This window comes from Furipterus horrens, unplaced genomic scaffold (genome assembly GCF_987537825.1).
Source record: "Furipterus horrens unplaced genomic scaffold, mFurHor1.1.pri manual_scaffold_10, whole genome shotgun sequence".
Classification (NCBI taxonomy): Eukaryota; Metazoa; Chordata; class Mammalia; order Chiroptera; family Furipteridae; genus Furipterus; species Furipterus horrens.
The window spans coordinates 47,593,698-47,617,809 of NW_028327180.1; the positions used below are offsets into that span (position 1 = coordinate 47,593,698).

General features: G+C 54.3%; 3 protein-coding genes across 3 annotated transcripts; 1 reads left to right on the top strand and 2 right to left on the bottom strand.

Annotated features, from left to right (window-relative positions):
• The first annotated feature begins 300 nt into the window (after nucleotides 1-300).
• B3GNT3 (UDP-GlcNAc:betaGal beta-1,3-N-acetylglucosaminyltransferase 3) lies at nucleotides 301-3,965 on the top strand. Its single transcript, XM_090289936.1, has 2 exons — nucleotides 301-995; nucleotides 2,387-3,965. The coding sequence occupies exons 1-2, from the start codon at nucleotides 429-431 to the stop codon at nucleotides 2,936-2,938; spliced, it is 1,119 nt and encodes a 372-aa protein (XP_090146062.1). The 5' UTR covers nucleotides 301-428; the 3' UTR covers nucleotides 2,939-3,965.
• Nucleotides 3,966-4,934: 969 nt separating this feature from the next.
• Nucleotides 4,935-6,570, bottom strand: INSL3 (insulin like 3). The gene is made up of 2 exons (XM_090289937.1): nucleotides 6,292-6,570; nucleotides 4,935-5,451 (listed from the first exon to the last, which is right to left on the bottom strand). Exons 1-2 carry the CDS (start codon nucleotides 6,479-6,481, stop codon nucleotides 5,249-5,251), a joined length of 393 nt encoding a protein of 130 aa, XP_090146063.1. The 5' UTR covers nucleotides 6,482-6,570; the 3' UTR covers nucleotides 4,935-5,248.
• Nucleotides 6,571-8,130: 1,560 nt separating this feature from the next.
• JAK3 (Janus kinase 3) lies at nucleotides 8,131-22,913 on the bottom strand. The gene is made up of 24 exons (XM_090289938.1): nucleotides 22,798-22,913; nucleotides 20,607-20,803; nucleotides 20,033-20,156; nucleotides 19,599-19,710; nucleotides 19,285-19,430; nucleotides 18,574-18,868; nucleotides 18,314-18,436; nucleotides 18,079-18,236; nucleotides 17,585-17,696; nucleotides 17,148-17,334; nucleotides 16,466-16,593; nucleotides 16,108-16,239; nucleotides 15,482-15,566; nucleotides 14,434-14,561; nucleotides 13,603-13,735; nucleotides 13,367-13,518; nucleotides 13,103-13,253; nucleotides 12,335-12,474; nucleotides 12,074-12,263; nucleotides 11,541-11,665; nucleotides 11,092-11,264; nucleotides 10,509-10,626; nucleotides 10,179-10,289; nucleotides 8,131-9,352 (listed from the first exon to the last, which is right to left on the bottom strand). Exons 2-24 carry the CDS (start codon nucleotides 20,788-20,790, stop codon nucleotides 9,245-9,247), a joined length of 3,315 nt encoding a protein of 1,104 aa, XP_090146064.1. The 5' UTR covers nucleotides 20,791-20,803; nucleotides 22,798-22,913; the 3' UTR covers nucleotides 8,131-9,244.
• Between the last annotated feature and the right edge of the window lie 1,199 nt (nucleotides 22,914-24,112).

Here is a 24,112-nt window from a genome sequence, read left to right on the forward strand (position 1 = left end):
GCTCTCAACAGATAAAAAGGGTGTTGTCTGCCTCCATCTGGAGGCTCCTGGGCCATCCCTGAGGCAGGACATGAGGAGGACCAGGTTGGATATGGGAGGGGCGGACTCTGGGCGCTGAGTCTGGGGGGCTCTCGTTGGAATTCCCGTGCTTCAGTTTTCTTTGTAAATACGGACTCCCTAGCAGGGCCCAGGCAGCTGTCAGAGTCAGCCTGGGTTGGGGTCCTGGAGGAGGTGGGGCATGGGGGACCAGGTGGGGGTGAATTTCAATATTTTACCAACCTGAGTAACTGTACGCTGCAATCAGGTGTTGTGGTTCACAGGTGGCTCAGGAAGCGTGCCTGGCCCATCCAGGATCTTCAGTCAGTGTTATTCTTCCCAGGAGCCAGCTGGGGATCTCCTTGGACCAATCCGGATCCCTAGAGTCCAGGATGAGCTGTAGGAGGCTCTCGCTACAGGTGGGCCTGGCTGTGGTCCTCTGCACCTTCACTCTCCACTTTCTCCTCAGTCTGCACACCTCACCAAGCCCCTGGGGGGGGCTGAAAGAGCCGCTAGGCACCTCGGAGCCTCTGTTCTGGCCCCCTGAGCCAGCTCTCCCCCCTCCTGCACCCTGCAGGGCCAACACTTCCCTGGCTCAGCTACCAGACTTCGCAGGGCAGCCACAGCATGTCCGCGACTTCCTGCTGCACAAACACTGCCGCGACTTCCCGTTGCTGCAGGACGTGCCGCCCAGCAAGTGCGCGGAGCCTGTCTTCCTGCTACTGGTCATCAAGTCGTCGCCCCACAATTATGAGCGCCGGGAGGTGGTGCGGCACACTTGGGGCCGCGAGCGGAAGGTGCGGGGCAGCCAGCTGCGCCTTCTCTTTCTCGTGGGCACAGCCCAAGATCCGCACGAAGCCCGCAAAGTCAACCAGCTGCTGGCGATAGAGTCGAGGGTTCATGGCGACATCCTGCAGTGGGACTTCCACGACTCCTTCTTCAACCTCACACTCAAGCAGGTGGGCTGGCAGAAAGTCACCTGATCGGGGCCACCTGTCCTTCCTGCCCAGATCACCGTCATCTCCTCTGAGGGGCCCAAGGCAACCAGCAGACCCCTTGCCCCAACCCACCTCCTCTACTGTCCTCACAGCATCTGAAGGCCTTTTCTCTAGTGGAAGCCGGGCAAAAGCGCAGGCTGGCCGGAGGTTACAAGCCTGGCTATAGGGGCGTGATGACCCAGGTTGAAATTCAGGCTCTGTGTTGCCTTTGGTGATGGTGCCTCATTTCCTCAGCAGGGAAATTGATATATTAACTGGATTCACCCATCCCTGAGGGCTGATGTAAGGATTACATGAGGTAATATTTAGAGGGCCCTGGACCAGTGCCAAGCACTCAAATAACATTGGCAACGGTGGGGGTGGGGGCAGGGTACTTGACAGAACATATCCTGTTTACCTGGTTTGTCTCCCCATAAGGCCCAGTCTGTTCAGTGAGCACTCCATAAAAACATTTTTAATGGACAAGAACCCATGAGAGGGAGAAAGAATCCACATGCAGAGGAGGATGTGGAGACTCCAAGGACCCACCCAGGTTGGGGTTGGGGGTAGAGCAGGCTGAGTAGAGGCCCAGTGCAGGCTCCTGTTCCTAGTGGCACAGACGGGTCTCGGTTCAAGACATCAGGGACTACTTCTGTGTTAGGTAACCTTGCTCATGTCACTCACTGTCTCTGGACAGCCTCAATTTCCTCATCTGTAAATGGGGTTGAAGACCATACCTACCTCCTATGGTTGCATTAGGAACTCAAAGCAGGGCAGACCCTGAGGACAGTACTTGGCAGGCACCCAAGGTTATTATGGAAGAAACTGAAGTCAAAGCAAGCAGAGGACCAGGACCCCTCAACACACCACATTCTTAACACAATACCAAAGCACACAGTAAACATCAACTTGACAAACATGAATCTAGCCTGGATGAAGCATTGAGCCCACAGTGGGTGCTGGGAACGTGGCACAGGTAGAGGGGGAGTCCAATGTCTGGTGGGGGAAGTAGAGGTTCAATGACAACCACACAAGGAATTAGGTAACACCAGCACTCAGCCAGGCACAGTGGGAAGGAATAGCAGTAAACGTAAATGTGACAATTTTCTTGGCACTTTACAAAATATCTTCATGGAGTCCCACCAATTCTACAGGCAGGTCCTGAGATGAGGCCTCAATGGAAAGTTGGAAACTGAGACACAGAGAGGAGCAGTAGTTTGCTGAGGTCACCCACAGGGTGGGACCTTGAATCCAGGCTGGGTTGATAGGGGGACACATCCTCAGCTGCACTCGATGGGCTGGGGTAGCCATCAGGGACCTGAGGCTGATCATCCCAGCCCTTGAGCCAACGTGCCCTGTCCATCCACCTGCAGGTGCTGTTCCTACAGTGGCAGGAGACTCGGTGCAGCAATGCCAGCTTCATCCTCAATGGGGACGATGATGTCTTTGCACACACAGACAACATAATCTCCTACCTGCAGGACCAGAACCCTGATCACCACCTCTTTGTGGGGCAATTGATCCAGAACGTGGGCCCCATCCGGGTCCCCTGGAGCAAGTACTATGTGCCGAAGATAGTGACCCAGGAGGAGTACTACCCACCCTACTGTGGAGGCGGTGGCTTCCTGCTATCCCACTTCACGGCTGTGGCCGTGCGCCGGGCTTCCCGCACCCTAGATCTTCTCCCCATCGATGATGTCTTCCTGGGCATGTGCCTGCAGCAGGAGGGCCTGAAGCCTGCCTCACACAGTGGTATTCGCACTGTCGGTGTTAGGTCTCCCTCACCACGTTTGTCCTCCTTTGACCCCTGCTTCTACCGGGAGCTGCTGCTGGTGCACCGCTTCTTGCCCTATGAGATGCTGCTCATGTGGAATGCACTGAGCCAGCCCAACCTCACCTGTGGCAAGCGGAAGTTGAGCCACTGAGGTGGTGTCGGGGCCCCTAGCCTCTAGGCTCCTGTCTCCACCCTTGTAGGAGAGGGTAGCATCTTCCTCCGAGAAAGCTGGACCTTTGTCCTCCGAGGGCATAGGGGAGTGCCAGGGAGGGTTTGATAGTGAATACTTTTGTGGCGAACTCCTACATGACCTTCAAAACTCACCCAGTACTCCTTCAACCATGTTCATCATTTTTCCTCTACTCTCGGCTGGAAGGGCCATCTCTTTTCATGGTAGCTATTGGCAGAAGCACTTCAATCAGGGTTCCAGCTGCTGCTGCTGCTTCTAGCTCCTTTGAGTCAAAGTCCCACATCCCCGCTCCAACCTTGATCATGGGCTGGTCCCAAAAGGATGGCAACCTCCCCTTGGTAGTGAACCTGCAGTGGTTGAATCATGAGTGAATTCTGGCCATGGTTCAAGGTCAGTTGGGAATTCCTGGGTTCACATGCAGTGAAGCCAGAAGCATTTTTCAGCCAGGGAAAAGGGTTCAGGTACTGACCCCTCCCTGGGTGGGACCACTCAGAGGGTAGGAAGGGCCAGAGGACATGAATGGGGCCACCCCCTCCATGTCTGTGGTATCACATGCTCTAGTGGTACAAACTTTGGGCAGGGGATGGAGGCAGCTATCCTCTCAGGCTGTGGTGACTCAGTGTCTGGGGTCCCTGGCAGGACCCAGTCTTTCCACCTGGGCCCCTGAAGAACTCAGGGAACAGTGCTGGAACCAGAGGGGACTTCACTGGCCTCAAGGCCAGTGCACACACTCACCCCAGTGCCAGAGAAGGAGGAGATTCAGGTCCTTGAGTGGCCCTGAGCTCTTGTGACCCAGGATTGGCCTCCAACCCGGTGTGTCTTTCTGGTTAGGGAGATCCAAGCAAAGCCGTGAACCCCAGCCCTTCTGGCCTTGGACAGGTGTCTGGGACTTGGGCCTCACAGATATTGGGGCGGTGGTAGGGGCACCTAATGCAGCCGAGTGCGGACTGGAGAGTGGGTTGTCAGAGAATAAAATGTTTTATGAAGATCTGGAGATCTTTTTATTTTTTAAGTTATTTTCATGTTTTAACCCTGACCAATCTACATTCATCTGCAATAGTCATTTACAGTAGAAAATACACACCAATAGACAGTTAGGCTACAGGAGTCTCCATCATGCTAATCAGCCCTTACCCTCTCCCTGCTCAAACACCCACCATGGCTCCCAATGTCCCTCAGCTTATATCCCCCCAGGACTGATTCTCATGCCAGCCTGATGACAGGCTCAGGAAATAGAGGCACAGGGTGAGACTGCTCCTGTCTGCATGGGACACTGGGCCCACCTCAGTCTCCTGCTTCTGGCAAGGCTCCTTCCCAATCCCACCCACCCTTCTCTCTCCTCCCTGGCTCACCTCCTCCTGCTAGGACTGTGGCTCTGCTGTTCTCTATTCTCCCTCTTCTCCCTTCTTTAAGTGTTTATTGTGCACCTACTGCATGCTGCACACCTTGCCCTGTACTTTCTCCCAGCTCCATGAGAAGTGTCAACAGATACGAACCCACCTCATAGCAAGAAGGTTATATCATACAATCCCCATCTCAGGATGAATGGAGGGTGCAAGTGAGAAGAATGGTCAGAGTTGGATCAATAAATATCCACTGTGACTCATTCAGATATTTGTGTGTGTGTGCTTGTGTGCGCACACGTGCACCCTCAAGTGGGCATTAAATGACCTTAAGGACCTCCCAGGGCTCTGAAGAGATACTTGAATATAAGTCCTGCACTTGGCCATTCCCTCTCTGTCTGACCTGGCAAGCAGCCATCTTCCTAGGACTTAGTGTCCTTGCTTTGTATTGTGATGACTCAAATTGTTATCAAGCTCCAAAGAGTGTTGGTGGTTCATGGCTGCCAGGGGCCAAGCCGATGTGAGGGCTGACCCAGGCTTGTCCCTTTTTATGGAGAAAATGCAAAAAGCTGCTTTGAATTCTGCAGGAGTTTTATTTATTTACTATTGGGGAGACAGCAATACTGGATGTCACAAGTGTAGAAAGGGTGGTGCCTGGGGCTCCTCAGAGGTGAGAACATTTGGTTCCCAGTGTCTGGCATCTCTCTAAGACCAAGGATCCTTCAAGCCAGAATGGGGGTGTTTTTTACCCCATGTTGACCCCACAGAGGACAGGTGATTCTGGGGTAGATAGTGAGTTCCCTGTCCCAGGAGGTAATCAACAATGTCTTCCCAGATATGGGACTTCATGGTGCTGTGTGGCTTCAGGAGTTCACTTGACTATACCTTCTAGGTCTCTGGCTCCCCCAAGGCCATGCCCCAGAAGGGCTCAGTGGGGACAGAGGTTCAGCAGATCTTGCCAGGTGCAGCCACTGAGGCAGCAGCGGTGGGCAGGATTGGTGGCAGCTGCCCGACGGTGGTGGTGATGGTGAGAGGCCTGGGGCAGAGGCTGTGGGTCAAGTACCAGCATCGGGTCCCTGTTGGCTACCAGCCCATGGAGACGTCGTCTTTCCAGCCATTGCAGCAATTCACCTGGTGATAGAGTAGATCCTCCCCATTCTGTGTTCACACCCCTGCATGCTCACATCCTACTGAGTGTCCCATCAAACACTCATCATGCACACAAATAGCACTTATTCAGTGCCTACTATACTTTGGACACAGATTTAATCGCCCACCATGTGTGTGTACCCTTGACCCACACCCACACTCAAGCCCCCAGCAGTGCACATTCCCATGTGCCACCTAACACATAGACACACAGACACTTGATAGAGCAGAAGACAGCAGAAGTGACATGTGACACATTCATGTTCACAGGTGGGCAGACAGTGGGTACACATGGACACATGCATACCCCTGGATGAGTACACACAGGTACATGCCCTCAAACCCACTCGCAGTCCGCCCCACCTGCCATGTGTGCCTCTGCATCTATCACAGACAGATGAATGCAAGACAAATGTGTGTGTTACCTGTGCACACAAACCTGTTTTATGCCCTCTGAACCAGGGCTGGGACAAGGGTGAGAAGGGAGCACTGGCCGTCTGGAGCACAATTTAAGGGAGCGCCAAAACTCAACAATATAATATTTTTAAAAATCAAAAGTAATGGAAAACTGCATGAAGATCAAAATACTGAAATGGTAGAGGCAGATCTGACTGTGCACCTCTGATACTTTGCCTGTTTCTGCTAGGCTTCACACAGGTTCCCGCCCAGCGCGGAAAGCATCCTCTACAGACCCGTACACACCGCGCTGCCGGCAGGTGCACCTGGTCAGGGTATGAAACCACGGCCTCGATGCCCACCTGTACCCCATGCACCTGCCCCACTTAGAGATCTGGAAACACAGTCCCTGCCTGCCCCACTCACAGTTGTTGCCAGCTACCAGCCTCCCAGCTTCAGGGGACCATCGTGGGCCCCCACACACTCGCACCAGCGCACGAACGAAGTGGTGGCCACACAGCTTCTCTGGCGTCTCCGGGGCAGGTACGTGGTCCAGCGCCAGTATCAGGGCTGGGCCCAGCAGAACCAGTGCCCAGAGGAGCAGGCGGGGGTCCATGGTGGCAGGAGGCACAAGAGCCCAGTACGCACCCCCTTTATAGGCACCTAGCCCGCCCCAGCTGGGGACCTTGGAGGAAGGAGGAAGCAGGGGAGAGGGCCCAGGGAGAGGGTCAAGGGCAGGGTCAGGGTGAGTTCAGTGTAAGCCTTGACACTGTTTTCTCCTTTTTTGTAATGAAGGCCCTGACTTAATTAAACTTTGATTATAGAGACAACCATCTCAATGATGGCAACCTCCAAAAACATGCGCCTGCCAGACGAACTTCCCCTGAGGCCCCTCTGTTTTAGAGATCTTGCTTGATTTTGATAACTGATCATTTGGGCCACTTTTTGTTTGTTTATTTGTTTTCTCTTTCATGCTTTAAATTACCATATTTGTATTTTAAATTCACAATAAAGGATGAGTCTGCAAACCCTGGCCCCTCCCCCCCATCCTCAGCGCCAATAAAAGCAGAACCTCAGACTTTGCATGTTCTCTCTACCCACCGTCTCACTGTGTCACCTTCAGGTTCTTTAATAAACCTTTGTTTTTTCCTAAAGTTCCCTGGTGGTTCCTCATGCTGTCTTGTAATCATAATAAGAAACACAGGGGTTGTCCAGCTGCAACGTTGCTTATTGATAGGCTGAGACTGGCACAAAACAGTGAGGGTCTCTCTCCTTGGGCCAGGGCCTTGGTGTACCTTCCTCAAATGGACCTCTGGCTGAGGAGTCTTTATTATTATTTTTAACCATTTTAAAGAGTGAAATAGACAAACTGAGAAATAATAATCTCACAAGGTGGTAGTGGTTGAGGGTGGGCATTCAGCCAACTGAGACCAGGAGCATCAAGGATCTTGTTGATATTATTGTACACATAAGGAAACTTGAGGCTCAGAGAGGGGACCCCACATGCGCCCAAGGTTGCAGGAGGGTGGACTCTGGGGCTGGGGGTGCTGGCCAGCTCTGCTTCTCCCTTGGGCTAGGCAGAGAATAAAGGCAGCTGCATTTGCTCAGCAACTACTGGGTACCAGCCCAGTGCCCAGGAGGCCTTATGCCCTTGTTTTACCAAGAAAGGAAACTAAGGCAGAGAGTCTGAGCTGAAAACCTGGCCTTGCCTAAGCTTAGAGCAGCCCTTCAATGCCCCCACCCCGCTCCTGACACTCACTCTGTGCTTTTTACCAAAGCTACAGCCTGTCCTGGGCTGAGACATCTCTGTCTTCATCTCTCTCCCCTGCTCTCTCTCTCCCTTCCTCCCACTCTCTGTCTTTCCTCTCTCTCTTTCTCTGTCACTCTCCATGTGTTTCCAGCAGTCCTAAGGAGCATACAGGGGACTAGCTTGGCCCTCCTGAGGTTGAACCCCTCCCCACAGACTAGCCTTCCCACTGGGCCTTGCCCTCTGACCCTCACAGAACAGCCTGTTCCCTCCACCCACCAAAAGCCTGTAATCAGCTCTCCAGGACAGAGCCAAGGCCAGCAGATGGGGCCAGGGGGAGGGCTTCTACCATCCAGAGGCCCAGCCAACGCCCCGCCCTGCTGTCTCTCCTCCTGCAGACTGTCCTAAGGCCCTCACGATGCCCCCCAGCAGTCTCTATCCCTTAGCCCTAGCCACATTCCTTCTCAGCTCACACCCCTCACCAAGTTTCCCCATCACCAAAGTCCAGCAACAAACCATCCCTTTTACTGAAGTCCTTTATTCATTCAACAAACACCCCAGAGTCCCCTCTGTGTCCACCCAAGCCCAGCCCCCACAGAGCCTCCAGGTTGGAGGAGGAGACAGAGCTAGACACAGTCACCATCTGAGCCCTAGGGTCACAAGGAAGTACAGGGCTTGCAGGGATTAGCAGGAGCACACTCAGGAAGGCTTCATGGAGGTCAGAGCTGAGGTGTTGAGAGATGAATAAGGGCTTTCCAGGGATGCCAAAGTATCATAGGGCTTAACCTGCATGAGACTCTAGAAGCTGACACTGCGCAGCTGAGGGACCAGCACTATGGAACTGGAACCCAGAGAGGGGAAGCAACTTGTGCACTGTCACACAGGAAAGAAGTGGCAGAACCATGGGCTCCAACGAACTCTGCACTCTGAGCCTCCTCCTTCTTGTTTTGCTGTTCCCTCTGCCAAGATGGTCTTTCTGTCCCTCAACTGCTGAAAAGCTCCTGTCAGGCTCCAGAGTCATCAATGGGTAAACCTCTGGTCAAGACAGAAAGGGTCCCGGTGTACAGGTGGGAAACAAGCCCTGAGCTACAGTTAGGGTGAACTGGGACCCTGGCCTGTCCTGGCCTCTGACACAATACCAGTTGCACTTGCTTCCCCAAAAAGTGAATTTCCAACCAAAGCAGCTGCTCTTGTCCTTGGCTTCCTCCAGTGAGAACAGGATGCGAGAACAGAAGCCTGATATATATTTAAAGCTACACAATGTCCCTGCTGGAAATGAGACAGGAAGACATCCTGAGAGGATGGGAAAATGAGAGGAGCTTAAATGTGTCCCTCGCTTCTAAGGGCAGGACTCAGTGGGCCCGATCAAGGCATCTATCTTGAATCTTTACAAGTTCCAAAGACCATGAGGCTGCTGTTGTTCCGTAAGCCAGGGACGTCCCCTAAACGCAATGTCATTTGACTCATGGGGGTCTCCGTGAGACAAGAGGCCTGGAGGAGCAGCTTCCTGCCCAAACACACACAGTCAGTCCACAGACCCAGATGTCTGTGCGCAGGAGATGTAAAAATAACAATGAGTAGGGTTCTTCCTCCAGACAAGCAGGGAAGGGGGGTGCATCATGCCTCCGGATACTACCCCCGGCTTCCACTCCAGAGTGCATCCAGCTGGGGGCCCAGGGTGCTGAAGGATGGCCGGTCTTGTGGGCTAGGAGCCCAGCACAGCTTCATGAGCTCATGAACCTAAGGGGGTAGGAGGAGGCAACAGTCACAGAAAGTGGTAGGAAGGACATGACTCTTGTTCATAGTTTTAAAATATACTTAGACTCCATCTCTCTCCTGCTCTAAAGCCTCCCATGGCTCCCTATGGGTCTTAGAACAAAATCTCACCCACCCCCTCCTCTGCCTCCTTTCCTCCATTACTTCCTCCCTTGTTCCACGCAGCTATATCATTATTGAAATGCACCAAGCTCATTCCTGACTCAGGGCCTTTACAGTTGCTGTGTCCTCCACTGAGAAAGCCCTCTTGCCAATTCTCCCCATGGGTGGGCTCCTCCTCCAGGTATCACCCCATCTAGGAGGCCCTTCCTAACCACCCCTCTCCCATCACTTCACCCTGTTCATCTCTTTCCCACCAGAATGTTCGTGTTAGCTTCTGCTGGTTACTGGGAGGACCCTACTGAGTCTCTGACAACAGCACACAGTCGGTGCTCCATAAATGTTTGTGGCCCAAGCAAATTAATTTACAAATGACTAACTGCATGGCAGAAACTTACACAGAAGTTGTGATGATAAACCACAAGAGTCCCTACCATTTTACTGAATGCCGACTGTGTGCTGGGCTCTGAGCAGAGCACAGGATGGTGTTAATTCCTCTGATCTTCTCCTGCCCTATAAGGCACTGTTATTTCCATTTCGGATATGGGTAAACTGCAGCTCTGAATATGCTCAGCCTCATGCCCCAGCAGGAGCTCTCAACCAAGAGACAACATGGTGAAGCGATTCAGAGAGGCCAGCTGGCTTGCCCAAGACCTCAGTGTGGACTGAGTCAGTCCCAACAAGGGCTCACCTCACCAGGGCAGGCCGGAGGTACAGGCAGCCTCTGGCCCTCTGCCAGGAGGTCCAGGAGACGGCAGAGAGCTGGGACATCTCGCTCACATCCCATCATCCGCAGGAACTCCTGGGGCCAAGGGGGAGCACCCATGGTGAGGAAGGAACATTCCATAATGGAGGGGACAGGGTCAGCCAGTGATTCGGGGGGTAAGCCATAGTGAAGGGGCTCATCCATGGTGGGGAGAGGGGAGAGTCCTCTGTGGCAGGGGGCTGCCTGTGGGGAGGAGGTCAGCCACAGCAAAGGGGTGGGGGAGGAGGGTGCTAGGGACCCAGGATGCAGACTCACAGCAGAGGGGCTGCAGCTCTTGTCGCTGTAGGTGAACAGCTCATACAGAACAACCCCAAAACTCCAGACATCCGACTGGCGCGAGAAGATGTTGTCTGAGAGGGACTCTGGGGCATACCTGGAGGGGACAGGGAATCCTTGGGGTGTGAGCACCTGGCAGCGGACAGGAAAGCAGCAGCCTTGGGCTAGAGAAGCTGTCCAGGGCAAGTGGGACTATGAGGTCAGACTCCAGCTGTGGGGTCTCTGTTTCCAACTGTGGGACGGGGGTGATTCTCGGGCCAGCGCCGGCGGGACTTGGATGAGGGGAGTCAACTCTGTGGCTGTAGTTGTGGGGAGAAGAGGTACTGGTGCCAATGAGGAGGGATGCAGCCAGCACACTGGGAGGGGCGTGGCCTGGGTGGGGCCAGGACAGTGGGAGGGGAGGGTCTATGGCGGGCCCAGAGCAGTAAAGAGGAGAGGTTGAGTCAGAACATTGGGTGTAAGGGAGGAGCCAGGGTAGTGGAAAGGATTAGTGGGGGCCAGGGAGGGGTTTAGGGGTCAGCTGCAGCTGTGGAGCGGGGCCAGGGCCGGGCTGGGTTCCCACCAGAAGATGGGGCTTTGGCCAGGCTCTCGGACAACGTAATAGTCTTTGTCCAGTGGCAGCAGCTTGGCGAGGCCAAAGTCAGCGATCTTGACGTGCGTCTCACTCTCCACCAGGATATTACGCGCTGCCAGGTCACGGTGCACACAGCGGCGGGAGCCCAGGTACTCCATGCCCTGCGGGCGGTCATGGGGTACCGACCCCAGGATGACTCAGCAAGGGGCCCTGAGCCTGACCTAGAATCCAACGGGAACCCAACCCAGACCCCCAAGCTTAACCCCATCCCTGTCCCATCCTGCACTCCAGTTCTGACCTTAGCCCTAACTCAATCCCACTTTCAACCTGACCTGGACCCCAAACATCAACCTTAAGCTTTCCCCACGACTCCACACAGACTCCCACCCAAGGCTAGGCAGCTCGGCTCTGCAGGTCCCAGAGCTTCCGCCCCGCACCTTGCAGATCTGCGAGGCGTAGAGGAGCAGGCAGCTGGCATCCAGGCGCACACGGTGCCGCTGGAGGAAGTCACGTAGGCAGCCACTGGGCAGGTATTCCATGACCAGTCTCAGGCTCTGGCGGCCTAGGAGGCAGAGGAGGATGGAGCAGTTATCACAGGGCCCAACTCTGTCTACTACCCTCCTCGTTCTTCCTCCTGTTCAGAGTGCATTCTTCCTGGACTCAGTATTGCTTTCCATATAAGGGAAAGGCAACAACACATCGCTGATGTCTCTTGAGTACTTTCTACTATATGCACCGATTCACTGACACCATATAATGACCCATTTTTCAGGTGGGTAAGTTGAAACTCAGAAAGAAATCACTGGCCCAAGATCATCCTGCTCCTAAGGGATAGAGCTGGGATTCGAATGGATAGAGTTGGATAAAGAGGGACCATAGAGCCTACTGGTGTTATCAGACCACCCCAAAGTGGTACTGTGGGAGGATGACGATGTGGGATTGAAGAGTACCCGTTTGGGAAGGGGTGCACCTGGGCCATAGCTGACACCACGATACTTGACAATAAAGTCGCTGTGCAGGGCTTTGAGGATCTGGATCTCCCGCTGGAAGTCCCTCTGCTGGTCTGGCCCGCTGTGCTGCAGCTGCTTCACAGCCACCAGGGCTCCTGTGTTGTCTCCCAGTGGGTCATAGCGGCACAGTTCCACGCTGCCAAAGTTGCCCTGAGGGGCAGCGGGGCTAGTGTCCATGTGTCTAGGTGCCACCCTGCCCAACCCAGCCCGGCCCACCTCACCTTGCCCAGTTGAGAAATGTACTTGAGGTGTCTCTCCTCAAAGATGGTAGGGTCCTGGCAGGCATAGAGCTGGGCGCCATTCCAAAGTCCATCATGGGGTGCCAGGGTACCAGGTGTGGGGTCCGAGAGGAGCTCATAATCTGGGGACCACAGGCAGTGAGTGTGCAGTGCATTGGGCCTTAAGCTGATTTGCTATATGACCTTGATCTTCATCCTTACCTTCTCTGTGCATTATGACAGGGCCACTGTGAGTCAAAGGTACTTTGCAGGGTTGGAAAAGGTACCCTCTGGGCCAAGGCACCTCCCTTAGGCAGTGCACACCCTCTGCAACTACACATTGCTATGGAGACCAAAGGGCCTTCCCAGACTCCACTGCTGTGAGCTGTGGTCACTTGACTGAGCTCAGGCTGATGGAAGAGATGTGCTGAGTACCCCTTCAGGCCTGGCCTATGGAAACCTAGCCTGGGACCCTCCGCACTCTTTCTCTTGTCTTTAGGGGATCCAACAGAGACCTGAGGCCATGGGATGAGTGGAACCACAAAGGGAGGGGTGCCTATTGACCTGTACTCCTTCTCTGACTGAGAACTAAACACCCATCATGTTCAACCCTGAGCTCAGGGGCCTGTTTGTTACAGCAAGTGTCAAGGTCATGCTGACTGTTACAGTCACCAACACTCCAGTTGTATCAGGCACACAGGCTGGGCTCTGCTTCCACTGGGCCCAATACCACATGCAGGTCCTGCCCACCCTGCCTGGCTCAGGGAGCACCTGATGTAATGAGGTTGTTCAGGTCACGGATGATAGCACGAAAGGAGGGCCTGTGGCCTGGCTCATAGGTCATGCACTGTTGGATGAGAAGGGCCAGCTCCATCCACTTGGGGGCAGGCAGCTGTTGCCGTTCCTCATAAAATTGGAGCTTCTGAGGGTGGGAGGAAGAGCTCGTTATCCCTGGTGCATCCTCAGAGGCCTTCCGAGACCCATGCTCCCCAAGTTGAACTTTAGTCTACCCCTCTGTCAAAGGGGGACTCTGACCTTCGCAGGATCCATGGTACTGATTAGCATTGTGACACCACTGAACACCTCCCAGACTGTGGCGCCGAAGCCCCACTTGTCAGCTTCCAAGCCAAGTGTCCGGGCCTCCTGGAGACATTCAGGGGCCACCCAAGGGATCCTGTCAGTGAGCACTGGTGGGGGGGGCACAAAGATGGCATCAGGGATCTCTTCCTTGCCCCACAAGGTCCCTCCACCCTCCACCCTTGTGCACTTACTCTCAAGGCTTAGCACAGTGGGACTGACACCAGGATCACTCAGTTTGATGAAAGGCAGGCTACCGTCAGACCCCTCCCGGGCGAGGAGCACCTTACGGGCTGAGACATTGCCATGGGTGAGGCTTTTGTCCTCCTAAGTGGGCCGGGAAAAAGGGAGGGTTTGATGAGTGAACATACTGCTGATAAACTCCTACACATCCTTCAAAGCCCAACTGGTACTGCTCTGACCATACTCCAGAATCTTCCTAGATTACTAGGCAGCCTGTCTGGCCTCTTCTAGTCTACCCCCTATAATATGACTCTGTCCCTCCCCTTCTCAAACACTGTTCTCCCCCTGTGACTCATTGCCTTCAAGATAAAGTCAAAGGTCCTAGCCTGGCATTTAAGGCCTTTATAAATCCAGCCCTTGTTCATTCATCCCGTGAGCTTTCTTCCATATCCCCACCCTGGACTCCTGCCAACTGAACTTCCTGATGCACTCCAGATATGGGACATACCCTCTCAGCTACAGGCCTTTGCCTGGGCTATTCTCTCAGCCTGACATGCCCTGCTTCCTTTTTCCTCATGATGAACTCCTACTCAACCTTCAAGGCCCCAGCTCTTTGGGAAGCCTTCCCCCGCTGCCCAGTCTCATTGTTCACTACTCTCCGAAATCCACAGGTGACCAGCTGTTCCCTTCTGTTCTTACATCTCTGATCCTGTACATATGCTGTTCCCTCAGTCTAAAATGCCCTCTTGCACCCTTGGCAAACTGCTATCCATACTGCAGAGCCCACCCTCAATTCCCCCTCCTCTCTCTGAATGGAGGAGGAAGCAGACAGGAGCGCTCACCAGATAGTTGAGGGCATAGGCCAGCTGTTTGATCACCTGCAGCTTCCAGCTGGCTGGCACCAGATGGCCACACTTGCGTAGATATGTGTCCAATGCTCCCAGGTGTACAAATTCCTGCACCATGATGCCTGGCAGCAGCACAGGGAGGGGCAGGGTTTGGAGGCAGAACTGTGTGCAACAGGCTCTGCCCCCACTCCACCCTCATGAGTCACTCTGCTCTGACTGTTCCCTTCCCTGCTCCTCCATCCTTACCCTACTCACCTCTCTACCTCCCCATCTCCCATCTCAGAACTGCCTGCATGAAATGCCTGGAAGGCTCTGAGCTCTCTTTGTATTTCACTTCTAGCTCTTTGTATAGTTTGTGTCTGCTGTCTAGAACACCCTTCTTCCCTCTCTTCCCTAATTCCTATGTATCCTTACCTTCCCGGAACCATTGTCTGACCTCTGGGCTGTCAGTGGCCTCTGACCATTACAGGTGCCCTGCACTGTCCCTGTCACACATGATCATATATCAATCACCCTGCCAGCCTGTCACATTCTCTGCTGTGCCCCCAACTCCTGACACATACTGGGCTGAACTAAATGGATAAAATGGAGGCTTGAGAGGCAATGTGCCCCTTACAAAATTGAAGAGGGGGTATAGTCATAGGTCTGGCTTGAGATAGCTCTAGGGGCTGGGTATTGGCAGAAGCCTGGAGCTGCTGCCCAAGGAGTGACAATTGAGGGGCCTATGTATAGGGTGATAGTCCCTGTATGTGTATTTCTTTTTTAAATTTTTATTTATTTATTTATCATTAGAGAGAGTGGAAGGGAGGGAGAAAGAAAGGGAGAGAAACATCAATATATGGTTGCCTCTTGCTTGCCCCCAGCTGGGGACCTGACCTGCAAACCAGGAATGTACCCTGACTGGGAATAGAACTGGCAACCCTTTGGTTTGCAGGCCAACAATTAATCCACTAAGCCACACCAGCCAGGGCTGTATGTGTACTTCTAATGCTGCCATAGATTCAATGAGGCAGAGCAGGGGTGGGGCACGAGGGTCTCTCACTGTCTCCGGCCATGCACACGCCATGAAGCAACACGAGATGCTGGTATGACACTTGGCTCATCAAGCTCGCTGCTTCCAGGAATGACTGGGGAGGCCAAGAGGGAGAGAAGACACATGGGTTCCTCCTACTCCAGGGTCCAACCAGAGACCCCAAACTTGCTTCATACAAACCTGCCTCAGGAGGAGGCCTGGCCCCAACCTCCTCTGTCCCTGGAGCCCACCGTGAGTGCACACAGCATTCTGTATCATAAATTTCTGATGGCAGCTGGAAGTGCCCACTGTAGTCTACCTTGAATCTTTCACAGATAAATGAGAGATTTGGGGGTCCAGCCCCTCTGATGCCTCCACCTACCTCACCCCCCTATCCTTTGCTTACTCATCTCTGGCCCACTGGTTTCCTCGCTGCTCTTTAAATGTGCCACGCTCGGTCCTGCCTCAGGACCCTTGCACTGACTGTTCCCACAGTCTGGTGTACTCTCTCCATTTGCATCTATATTCCCCAACCCTTCTGTATTTCATCATTTGGAGATGCTGTACCTACATTTCTGTGTTTTTAAATGTCTCTGACTCCATGAACCTCTCTCCAGCCAGCCCTGACCACAAAGGCCTGGTCCCCATCTGCTCACCTCCGTGCAGTTCTTATGCTTAGCCTCCAACACTTTGAGCAGCACCTCTGTCTTCCGAGGCTCCCCGTCCACGGAGTCATGGCGACATCCCCGGTAAATCTTGGTGAAGGATCCATGACCCAGGTTCTCATGCTGGAGGGTGAAGGGACATGAGAGGCCAGTAAGGGGGCTCCTGTGGAGTTCTGCACACACACATCCCACTGGCCTGAGCAAGGCACAGGCACTGGCCCCATTTTACAGATGATGCAACAGAAGCACAGAGGTTACATCACACACCTGAGGCCACACAGCAGAGATGGAGATCAGGTCTCTAGACTCCAACTGAAGCCCCCAACTCCCATTCCCTAGGACCCCTTACCCACTCCAGGCTGTCAACGGGGATCTTGTGAAATGTCATCTGACTCAGCTGGCATCCTGAGTGGGGCGGAACAGGGGATGATGTGGGTGGACTGCAACCTCTCCTGACCACAATCAGATTGGACTTTTCTATGATGAGGGAGTGGAGAGAGAAAAACAGAGGTCCTCAAAGGTTTGTTCACTCCCTGTCTTAGCTTCGAGTCTCCTCTGGAAACCAATCCTGAGATGAGGACTCCAGGGCATGTGGTTTACTTGAAAGGAGACTCCAGGTAGCCCCAAGGTTGGGGTGTGGGAGGGAGACACAGGGAAGGAACCCTGCAGGGGGCGCCAACGAGCAACCAGCAGTATGGGCAACCAGTTCTCAGTGCTGCTAGGGATTCAGGGAGACTAAGAACTCAGACCTCAGAGTGTCCCATCCCAGGGGTTTGTCTCAGAGGGAAATGCTTCCAGAGGAAAAGGCAAGAGATGAAGAGAGACTAAGTGCTAGTGACATCCCCAGATTCAACTTCTGGATTCAGCTATGCCTGAAGGCAGTACTGTAATCCCACAAACCAAGAAGTCAACTTTTCTTCCCTAAAACACTTTGACCAGCATGTTCTGGCTCTTGACACACAAGAGGTGTGACAAACAGAAAGGCAAGGCCCCAAATCAACTGCTCAGCTCAGAGGAGAGGATGGGCTCACCTTTGGGCCTAGGGGTGCAACAGAAGGTGAGGCTCAGTGCAACCCCATCTATATGCAGCCCACCATCCCAGCAGGCTGCCAGGAGTTCTCGAAGACTGCTGTGCGGTCGGCCAAGGCCAGCCAGGGAGAAGGTTCCTGTGGGGTCGCACCGGATAAGGCAGCCCTTGTAATCAGGGCCCAGGGGTGTCTGCAAGGAGGAGTGATCCCTGAGTGGGAGTAGGCAGCACCCCCCACTCCCCCTCTCTCCCTTTTCCTTGAGCACTACAGGCTCATTGTGATCCCCAAGGCTTTTCATATGCTGTTTTCCTCCACTGGGGATATCTTTTCCCTTCCCTTCTTCAAGAAGCAAATGCTCACACATTTTTCAGGTCTCAACTAAAATCTCACCTCCTCCAGGAAGCCCTCCCTCCCTTCCTGGCTCCTAGTAGTGGACTGACCTGCACACAAACAGTGAGGAGGAAGCTGCTGAAATCCTGGGGGCTGCGACGGAGAACATAGGAGCCGGGAAGGGAGCCCTCAGTCTTGAGCTTGTTGATGGCAAAATCCAGGCTTGGGGAAAGATGGGAGTGGACAGAGATTCCAAGATGGAGATGGAGGCAGAGAAACCAAGCCAGACCTGGGTTCTAATTCTGATCTCTGAAGCCCTGGGACCCTCACCTGGTAACATTCCCCCCACCCCTCTATTTAAAAAATGGGTCAAAAAATGGGTTTCTGCCTAAGAGATTAAACAAGAAGAAATGGCCCTGGAACCCCAGGAGTCAGAGGGAGGGAAGAGGCTGCCCTGGACAGCAGAATGGAGACCCCAGCCTATTTGAGCACTGGCTATGGCTCCTGGTAGGTGAGGACATTGAGGCACCAAGAAGAGGAGTGACCAGGATTTGGGCCCAGGCAGGCCTGACTGCTGAGGGCTGGCTGGGAGGGGGGTGCTTACGTGATGGGGCCATGGCACTGCTGCGCTACCTCCTCCAGGAGCCGCGGAGGCGCCACTTCCTTGCAAAAGTAGTGCTGGGAGTCGGTGGTCAGCCGGAAGTAGCCGTCGACTAGTGCCACGAAGGACAACGAAGTTGGCAGCCCCGGGAACTCGGCCTCCTACAAGAGGCCGCGTTAGCTCCCGTTGCGGTCCCTGCCCTTGGGGAGGCCAGGAGGGGAGAAGGTCCAACACCCACCAGGATTTGGTTGTCTGTCCTGGTGATGGTGACCAGGCGGTGTTCCCCACTCGGGCCAACTCGCGAGGCCTGCTTGATGCTGATGTCCACGATTTCTGGAAAGTCGCAGAAAGGCTGGAAGACCTGGGAGGGAGGAGGAGGACAAAGGGTGGGCGTCTGCTTCCTCTGAGCCCCCAGACCCTCTTCGAAGCTTGAACCACACCAACCAATGATCACGAGCCCCGCCCCCGTCATTGGCCCCACCCAGCGTCTGCTTGCACCTCCTGTGTTCCTGGACTCCAGGCAATGCCGCTGCCACCAGACACCCGGAGCAGCCCTGACGCGTCCTGACTACCAGCAGCCCCAGGGAGGCCCACGAGGAAGGTCTCAGTGGTCCTGGCCGGGTCCAGTCGCTCCAGGTCCATGATGTATTTGACCATGAGTGAGTGCCTATCAGCGTGGCAGGCGGCCACGCGGCACAGAGCCTGGCGCACCCGCCTCCGGATGCGCCTCCGAGTGACAAAGCTCAGGCCCTGGATCAGGTCATGCAGGCTGGGAGGCAGGCAGGTCTTGTAGCTGCGAGTGGGGGGAGTGGACTCTCAGTGTGGGAAGGAGTCACCACCCTGGGACTGACAGGGACACACACCAACCCATGCTGTTGTTGAGGGGCTGTAGTGTGGCCGCCCTGTGGGGCATGAAGCGCACATGGAGACACACTTAGTGACAAGCATGGGGTCAGGGCCTCAGTGTGGGGAGGGCCATTGGGGCCCACAGGACAGACGGGGACACGGGCAAGCCATTTAGGGATAGGAGGTAGGGCCCTGGAGCCTCAGTGGGGTATGGGCCTGGGTTGAGAGGCTTGAATCACATGGACACAATGCAGGCTTTTAAATGGGAGCCCTATGGGATTCCTGGGCTCAGGGATGCCATGGTGAAGCCATCTTTGCTCATTCCCAGGTAGCAGCTGGGCACCACAGCCAGGAGGCCCTTACCTGACGGTCTTCAGCAGCTCCTCTGGTCGCTGGGCCTGCTCACAGGCCATACGGGCCAGGTCCAGCACAGCCAGGCTGAGACATTCTCCCTGTTCCTTGAGGCTTAGGCCCACAGGGAAATGGCCACTCACCAGGTCGTTGCGGTGCTGGGGGCCGGTCATAGCCCAACTGTGAGCCTTGAAGTTGTACTGCAGACCCCCATCCCTGGGCTGACCCCCCATCCCTGGGTTGCCACAGGGAGGGTCAGCCAAGGCCACCCCTGAGGTTGCTCTATGGACCCCCAGCCCTAGGCTGAGCCCTACACAGACTCCTACCTGGGCAAATAGGTGCTCCAGGACTGGCAGGTCAAGGATGGCACTGGCCAAGTCCTTTCGAAGCCCGAATCGGTGACACTTCTCAAGCCCAAACCAATTGGGGAAGTAAAAGCTGTGTAGGGGAGGGAAGAACCTTGGGATGGGGGGTTTGGGGGGATAGAGGACTGTGCCAAGACTTCACAGAACCCAGGGTGTGCCAATGAATTGCTGTGTAAGTGGACAAGCCACCTACCCTCTCTCACCTCAGTTTCCTTATATATGAAATGGGAAGTGATCACACTCTCCCTGGGGCACCCACTGGGAGGTACAGGGAGATAATATATCATAGGATCTCTGTTTTAAATTCCCATTTCCTAAGCCCTCCGCAAAAGACATCCCATTCGGGTATCCTCTAACCCACACCTGCAGGGAGTAGAGGGGGAAGTGCTTCCTACCGGAGCCTGTAGACAAGGACCTGGGTGCCCACATCCTCCACGGAGAAGATGTGACTTGGGGGGAACCAGCAGGACAGGTCCTCCGTGGCCAGAGCAAAGAGGGAGTGGTACACAGGCAGGATGCCTGAGGGGATACCCCCATCAGCTCCCTCCTGGTCTCTCCATCTGTCCTCTGAAGCCCCCCCACAGTTCCATAGGGCTCTTTGTCACCCTTAGCTATGACACTGTGTGTCCCCCATCCCCCGCTCACACACTCCAGGGTCCCCCGTTGCTCTCAAGAGAGAAGCCATGCACTCACCACCTTCTCAGGGCTCCCCACCCCTGTCCCCAGAGCACCTCTTTCCACTGTACACTTTACCTGGAGGGATGGTCAATTGGTTTCCCTCCTGTGCTATCACACCTCTGAGTGTTTGCACATGCCATCCGCTCTGTACCTTCCTCCCTTACCAAACTCCTAACCATCCCTCAAAGCCCCAGCTCCAGGGCTTACTCGGGTTGGCAGCTATTCTCTCTCCCAATCTGGGCCCCCACCCCTGCCCATCCCTCTAGCCCAGCATTTTAAGGACCCACTCACCACTGGCCTTAGCAGCCTGAACACACAGTTCTTCAGCCGAGTGGTCCCCAAAGGAGAAGGATAGGCGCTGAGGGGGCCCAGGGCCCCGAGGGGGCAGCAGCACATGCAAGGCAGCAGCCTCTGAAGACGAGAGGCTGCAAGAGCGCTGAGGGATCAAGGGCGTCTCCTCACTCGGAGGTGCCATGGGTGCAGCAGGCCTGGACAGAAAGAGACAGCCCCTCAGTTCTGGGCAGAAGGAACAAGACTACAAAGTTCCTGGATCCAGGTGGGGTGGGTTGGGGAGGAACAGAGATGCTGCTGGAGGAGGTAGGTATTCAGCTGAAGAAAGACAGGGACAGAGACACACAAAGAGAAAGATGGAGACAGAGGGAGAGAGAAAGGGTTCTGAGTGCGTAAGGTGGGTGAGGACCCCTAAGCTCTCAGATGAGAGCTGTGCTGAGGGCTGGAAGATACTCTGTACCCAGCTCTGTGTGAATTCACACAGAACACTCCTGTTGGTGCCCAAGGCAGACACCTCCAGTCAATCTCCAGCCTCTACACTTACACCCCCCGCCCCACTTCAGCCACTGCCTCAGGCAGGCAGGAGCAATTAATCACAGATGTACCGTCTTGCCTAACAGGAAGCAGTTGGGTACTAGCTTTTGGCTTTTGCACATAGGAGTAAGGTGTCCCTCTTGGGACGCGGTGGGGCTGGTGATGGAAGGGGGTACTCAAGCACTTGCAGCTGGAAGCTTCTGCATCTGATGTGGTTCATGCCCTGGGGCCAGACACAGTGTGCTGACTCTGCCAACAGGGGTGTCTGTGGCTGTCTCCCTGGCTCCCCAGCAGGACCACCATTTATGTCTCCATCACTCCCATCACTGAGCCCCCCAGGACATCTCAAGCCCTGAGAATAGGAAGTCCAGGAGGAAAATGCCCTCTATTCACAGTGTTTGACACATGCCAACCCCCAGCTCTCTCATGGTCACCCTTGGGGAACCCCAGAGCTCAAGGCCCCTTGCTGGGCAGGGTGAGGGGTTGGCCTCTGAACCCAGTAAGGAAAGGTGGGGGAGTTGGACAAGATCCGCTTAACTGCCCTGAATTAAGAAGAATTCAAAGAGAATGTTGGGTAAAAAAAAACTATGTTACTAAATAATAGTAGAGGATAGGGGTGGGAGGGACAGCATTAATGCATTTTTAATGCATCCAGAATATAAACCTGGGGCTGGGGTAGATGAAGACCCCAGGCTCTAGGTTCAAATCCCAGCCCCACCATGTCCTGGCCATCTGAGCCTAGCAGTGCTCCCACCACTGGGGCCCAGCTCTGTCTGCTGTGAAATGAGCTGACTCCCCACCTGCCTCAGTGAGGTGGTCCTCTGAGCCCACCTGGAAGTGTCAAAGCATTTAATCCACAGTAACTGATCCAATCCTTGGTGGTATGCCCAGCAAGCATTCAACAAATGCCAGCTAAACCAGACAGGAAGGTCCCCTGGCAAGGTGGTTTGGTGGCTACTGTGAGGGAGGGTGGGTGGGGAAAGAACTTTCCCCTCGGGACACCTCAGTGTCACCAGCTCCCAGACCAATAAAGGTAACAGTTGCAGCCTCAGAAGCCCAGGGACCCCTGTCACCCCTCACAGAGGGGACCACTATCCTATTTCTAACACCCAACCTGATCTTGCCTGTCTTTGCACTTTTATATAAACAGAATAAACACAGCATATCTTATGTTTAAAATAAATCTTAAAAAAAATAAAAAACAAAAAACCCACCCATGATCATTTAAATATCAAAAGCTAAAAAAAAAAAAAAAAAAGGAAAAGTCAGAGGTGAAAACCCAGGGTTTGGGGCCCCCAAATGCCCCTGTTTTAACACCAAAATTCCCACATACCACAACGGCTGCTAACTCTCTGCTCTGGCCTGGGAACTGGGAGGGTCTGGGCTGGGAACTGTTTCTCTGCAGGCAAGTACACAGTGATTCATTCAGGTCCCTAGAGCTGAGAATGTGAAGCCTCCGTTTATGTCAGACAAAGTCGAGGCCCAGAGGCCAGAGTGCTTTGCCAGAGGCCACTAGAGCCAGCCATATAGGCTCACATCTGTCTAGCAGGCCTTGGAGGCCTGAAGGGCAAACTTGCCTCCACCCCGGACATCCTCAGACACAACCATCCATCCACCCTGTGCCCAGCCAGAGCCGTAGGGAACCACCAGATCTTACCTGGCAGGTGGCGACCCTGGGCTAACGATGGGAAGGCAGAGCCCAGTGGCAGTGGAAGGAAAGTCCCACTGGGCTCTTTCCTGTGTGGGCCCCTCTGCTTCCTGAGTGGCTGTCACTTACCGAAAGTCATGGCCTTGTGGAGATGGGGGTGGGGAGGTGAGAGAGCCCAGCTGGGGAGGGACAGAAAGTTCCGGAAGTCTGCACATCATTGGTTCTCCTCAGACAAGCTGCTGGAGACTCTGGACCCAGAGGCGGACAGCACAGAGGAGGGCTCAGGTCACACAGGAGTCTCAGCAGGCTCCGGACCCATTTTCTGTGGGGCCCTAGCAACACCCGGCTCCCCAGGCCTCAGCTTACCCATTTGTGGCATGTGTAGGTTGGACATTCACAGTAACTAATTTTACACTCAGGGAAGGGAACTGGGCTGAATCTGCCCAGGAAGGAGGCCAGGAAGTTAACCCACAGGTCAAGTTCTCCTCTTAGGTATTTCTCCCAGGAGACCCTGGGAGGGGCAAAGGCCACCCCCACCCCCACCCCTGTGTCTGGTGCCCTACACTCAGCCCTAGCAACAGTGCAAACCAGGCAACTGGGTCTGCCTGAGGGCACACCTCACCATCTGTCTGGCAGGAAGGCAATTAATCATCACGGACAGCAGGTAACACCAGCTGAAAGGACAGGCACAGGTCAGGGCTCAGTGGGACTCTGGGAAGGCTGGGATCCATCCCGCTGTGACCTGAGGCAGGACAAAAGAGCTCTCCTGGCAGAGGGCCCACAAGAACAAAAGCCCTGAGGTAGGAATGAGTTAAGCAGTTTAAGGAGCAGAGGAGGCTGACCTGGGCCAGAAGAGGTGAGGAGGGAGGGTGGGCAGCAGGGTTAGGGTCTGATTGATAGTTTGTTTTAACACCCCTGAGGCTGTCCTGAGTGGAGGAAGCAGGAGACCAGGGCAGCATCCAGGCAGTGTCCTTAATAGGATATGAACCCCAGAAAGAAATTTGAGAAGATGCTCTGCAGGATAGCTCAGTTGGTTAGAGCATCGTCCCATACACCAAAAGGTTGTGGGTTCAATTCCCAGTCACAGCACATACATAGGTTGCAGTTTGATCCCTGGTCGGGGTGTGTACAGGAGGCAATCTATCAAGGTTTCTCTCTCACATCAATGTTTGTCTGTCTGTCTCTCTCCCTCTTCCTCTCTCTCTAAAATCAATAAACGTATCTTTGGGTGAGGATTAAAAAAAAGAAATAGGGGGGAGACCTTAGAGGATTCTTTTATCTCTGTAATCCCATCACAAGTCTTGACCAAAAAATGACTTGGGTA